This window comes from Anopheles nili, chromosome 2 (assembly GCF_943737925.1).
Source record: "Anopheles nili chromosome 2, idAnoNiliSN_F5_01, whole genome shotgun sequence".
NCBI lineage: Eukaryota > Metazoa > Arthropoda > Insecta > Diptera > Culicidae > Anopheles > Anopheles nili.
Window position 1 is genome coordinate 45,317,086 of NC_071291.1, and position 5,038 is coordinate 45,322,123.

Consider the following 5,038-nt stretch of genomic DNA (forward strand, 5'->3'; position numbering starts at 1 on the left):
CCACGTTTGAGAGGAAGATGCTCAGAAGGATTTTTGGGCCCGTATGTGTGGCAGGACATTGCAAGCGCCGATACAATGAAAAACTATACAAACTGTACGATAGCCTCATTATCGTGCAGCGAATCAGACTCGTCAGGCTCTGGTGGGTTGGTCTCGTCATTAGAATGGCACCGGGAGACCTAGCCCGTAAAGTCCTTTTAGGCAGCCCACATGGACAGAGGAGGCGTGGTATTCCCAAACTGAGATGGAGTGATGGTTTGGATGCGTACTCCCAAAAATTCGGGATTAATGATTAACAGACGATGACATTCTACCGCGAACGGTTCCAGTTTCTCTTGGAGCAGGCCAAGACTGCTAAGCGGTTGAGCTTCTGATAAGTAAGTTCGATTTCATTTTATTTATAACCTGGTTAATACTTGAGAAAATAAGTATTTGATATTCTCCTTATAGGTATAGAGCTTGGCCATATTATCTAATAAGTATGATCTTCGTAATGATATGTTATGTTACAACAAACCAATACCTACCGAAAAAATATGGAACGTATTGCATTTCATTAAAAATATAATTTGTATGTGAAAATTAAATTACTGATGCATGGTCGGGTATTTTAGATAGAAAACAAATTAACAGACATCTTTGAAGTTTTTCTATCGCTTTTTTATAGGTATATGAAATTTGTGTAATTAAGATTTTTTCGTCAAATATTTTTTTCAATTTTGCGAAAATATACACAAAGAATTTATCATCTGTGTGTAAACTTGCCATTATCCTGTTTTGTAAAGAAAACTCTGACGTGCTCATAACTGTCAAGCGATTTGTTTACTTTTTTACTGTCACTCGTGATGTGATAGAATTCAAAATATATGGAACAAAGTGATAATCAAAACACAAACATACGGTCGTACTTTTGCGGCAGAATCCGTCGTGTAATTTGAAATTACTTATGATAAGTCGTCTCTGTATGGTTATTTATTGAATAGTCGTTTTAAAAATACATTATAATTAGGCTTGTTTAAACTGTAACGTGACATTGATAAACATCGGAGTGTAGTAATACTTTTTGTACGTGATCATTTTCTGCTGTAGTGATACATTTCGCAATCGTGTATGTTCAGAATAGATTGTCTACAAGACTGAAGGTGCAAAACTAAAAACCGACGTAAGATGGCATTAATGCAAGAGAACTGGCGCGATATTATTGCGGACAGGCTGCGAGAGCGAAACAAAAATGAATCGGCCCGGTTTGCAGATATTATACATTATAGTAAGTGTCCTTGCGAAACCGGTTCATTGACGCGAATGCTGATAAATTGGATTATGCGTGTGAGACCATATGTCCTTGATGTTACCTATTCAGTCGGGTACCATTGAATGTTTCCATTGGATTATGGAAGCGATGGTTCCGATTTGTTATCAACGGCTGAACTGGAACAGTATGGCTAATTTTCGGACGTTGCGCAAAGTTCATCGCAAGAAGTGTTAATGCATGTGATAGCCTGCCTCATTACTTTTCTCTTATCTTTCAGATAATCGTTTGTTCGATACGGCGGCAAAGCTAAGACAGGAGAACCTGGATTTGAAAATAGACAAGAAAATAAGGGACAGTGTAAATGTGGGCGGGCCGGCTGGAGGTGGCGCAGGGTTTGGAGCGGATGTTTCAGCAATCACTAACGCTCAGATTCAATCACTGGAAAAGAAGGTACTCGCCCAACAGGAGGAATTGACTGAACTGCATAAGCGCAAGGGAGAACACTCGCAGATGGTGATAAATCTAAACCAGAAGCTCGCCGAACTGCAGCACCTACTATCCGAGAAAGAGCGAGCACTGGCAGAGCAAATGACTCTGAGCATCTCGTTAAAAGAGGAGCTGGATGAGATGAAAGCATCACATGTTACGATTAAAGATGAATCGCTGGCTTCGCAGTTGCGTGCCAATACGGCCGAGGATAAGTTACGCGCCGTGCAGGATGAGAACACGAAGCTGCTCAACCTGTTGATGGAGTACAAGTCGCGCGATGCAGAGATCATGAACAAAGAGAACGATAAGTTTGTTAAGGAGAAAAAGGCGCGCATCGAAAGCGAGCTCGAGCGGGCGATCCGTGATATTCCGGGACCCTCATCGCTTGGAGCCGACATGGATCGGTTCGACTTTGATGGGTTGCCGGAAGGTGTTGAGTTTAAGTTCGATGCACACGACGGTGAAGTAAACGCGGTTCGCTGGAGTCCTATTGAGCGCATAGTGGCCACCGGCGGCGCCGATCGGAAAGTCAAGCTGTGGGACGTCGGGAAAGGTAAAACAGCTGTGGTGCGGCAATGTCACACACCGGCTTATACGATGCGGTTTCATTTTAGGGATTTGTGAACAGCGCGGTGTTCTCGTAGGAAGCAACCAAGGTATCAATTCAGTTGAATTTGATACAACCGGCTCAATGATACTGGCTGCTTCCAATGATTCTGCTAGTCGCATGTGGTCGGTGGTGGATCATCGATTAAGGGTGAGTTTGATTTTAGCATTCCCAAATGGCAAAAAACGAAAAACGACAAACGAAGCATAAAATCATGCATTTCTGGGGAATTGTGTACTTGTGGTGGATATGCTACAGTTAGGATGGAATATCCTTTTCCTAGATGTGCTGATAGCGTGCGCCCATAAATGATAAAATACGCATGATTTGATTTTAAATTTATTCACTTTATTAAAATAATGCTTCACATTACAGTAACGTGTTTCTATTTTCCGCTTGTATCCCAAGATGTTATTTGTTGGTTAAGCCACTGTTGCCGCTGCTGTTCTGCGGTAGTGTCTAGCGAATACATAGAAAACATATGCATATGTATTTTATGTAGTACTATTGCGTTGTGACACGCTGTCGCGATCGTGATTGGTTGCACAATCTCATTGCGTGGCCATTTATTATGTTTTGCTTTTCGTAATGTTTTTTTTTCGCTTCCTCTCTCACTCTCATTGTTGCTTTTTCATGTCTACTACTCTAGGGTTGTTTTTTTCGCAATTAAGTTAATGTTAATTTGATTTTCGTTATATTTAAGTTAAGTTAAATTATCATTTACTTTTTTGACTTTATACGGAGTGTTGTTTTCAAGATTTTCGTTTGATTTTTGTTTGTTCTTTGTAAACATCTTTTTTCCGTTGCTTATTGTTTGCTTTACTTCGTCCGCCACGCGGGTCTGTCGGTGTGAATGGGGTTTAAACAGTAGCAATTGGCAAAGTGCTACAAGCCCCGCGTGTAATACATGTGTAAAGAATAACCGAAAAGTCTTTTACATGTGCTGGGAAAGAAGAGCATCTGTAGAAGTGGTTGATTGTTATACACCCTCGCTGCATGTTCATTCTCGGTCTACTTTTACTATGTGCGATAGTATAACCTATTGTAATGAATGTCTTATTTCCAGTAAGGTTAGTAGCATATGCAAGAATCCTGTGACATACTGACGCACTGTGAGGCAGTTGTATGGTTAGGTAAATCGTTACACTGTCCTCTCGGTGTATGGTGTTGTTGGTTGGTGTGGTAGGACTTCTGGATGGATAAAAGAAGTATGTCCAGGATGATTCGTGAACCTTGCGTGATGAGTATGTGATGTGGTCGTTAGAGCTACAAAGTAATTTTGGCTGAAGCCAAAGGTCGATGTATGCGCCACTTGATCAAATTTCGTTCAAAGAACTAATAAAAGTTAGGGATTATGGAGTAAAAATAAATTATGATAAATGCTTAAAATTAAGGCCGCACAATCCACTGGCTGACGGGTGAACGAAATTAGCTATGGAAGGGGGGAGTCGTTCGGGGATCCGGTCCCAGAGACGCCCCGATTCCAGATGTACCGATGGCACAATGTCCAACCCAAATAATAGCGATTGTTCGGTTTCATTTGAATTGACCATTGCGCTCATTAGCTCGGCCCTATATCGCTCACGCACGGTCGCAAACACGTCCGCCGGCCTGAGTGTGGCCTTAAAGTCCGGAGAAAAGGACAAATGGATATACAAGTCTACAGATTGGTCGTCGTTAGCCCTTGCCCCTGTTTAAATACCGCTGTTGACCGCTCTCAAAGGAGGGCGGAATTTTCCCTACCGTAATACTACGTTACTTCACTTGTTTTGTTCCTAGCAAAATTTTGTCGATTTTCGCCATTTTTAGCCGAAATTGCTCCTACTAAAGCTAACTCATTCATTCGTCATCACACGTGCACTTGCGGGTAATAGTCGCCGCAAGCACATGGCAATGCACTCACTCACGCCGTTCGTCAGTCACACAGATCAGTCTCACTAACGGAAGATGCTTGTTGTGCGTTTTAATTCGTAATGCCTATCACAATTACGCGTTCACCCTCGTACAGACATTCCCAGCTAACCCTTTCTTAATGATTTGCTAATTTTTTTGCTCTCCCTGTTTTTTTCGACTCCTTTTGCCTTTGATAAATTTTCTGCACTCGTTTGCCTGCCCCTCTGTTTTATATTCTAGTCGTCCTTTTCTCCAATATGTTTTCAATCATTCGATTGTACGATCTTTTCATGAGAATGGTGATAAAATGATATTTAATTGTGTGTACGATTTTGCTCTAAACGTGAATATGAGTTATGCATTTGCTTTAAAAAAAAAAACTTCATCATTTAGGGCACTTTCTTCGTTGAAAATAAGTTAGTGCGCACTCGCCAGCGGTACAGTGCATATCCGCCGTGGGATCTGTGATCGTGGATCGTTAGAGAGGTGATGCACGTTATTCCTCAAAAAAGTACGATTTCCCTCGTCGTGAACCTATACCCGGTCCGGCAAAGATTAGATGGCAGAGGAAGATTTGAATCGTAAGGTGGCGATTTTGTTCCGCTTCTGCTCGCTTTAAAAGTAACTCTGGACAGTTCGGGCTTCGGGCTGTCCGCGCCCTGCGTGCCAGAGAATTACGTGAAAATTCACTGTGTCCTAAGCGTCCTGCGTATGTTCGTGGGGAATGGAAGGTATTTCGTTATCTAAATAATTCCGTCGCAAATTTGGTGGGGATGGTCAGCCTTGGCGTGGGGAGT

General features: G+C 42.0%; 1 protein-coding gene across 1 annotated transcript; it reads left to right on the forward strand.

Annotated features, from left to right (window-relative positions):
• The first annotated feature begins 1,167 nt into the window (after positions 1–1,167).
• On the forward strand, positions 1,168–2,558 carry LOC128724033 (autophagy-related protein 16-1-like). The gene is made up of 3 exons (XM_053817801.1): positions 1,168–1,267; positions 1,530–2,294; positions 2,356–2,558. Exons 1-3 carry the CDS (start codon positions 1,168–1,170, stop codon positions 2,556–2,558), a joined length of 1,068 nt encoding a protein of 355 aa, XP_053673776.1.
• The last annotated feature ends 2,480 nt before the right edge of the window (positions 2,559–5,038 follow it).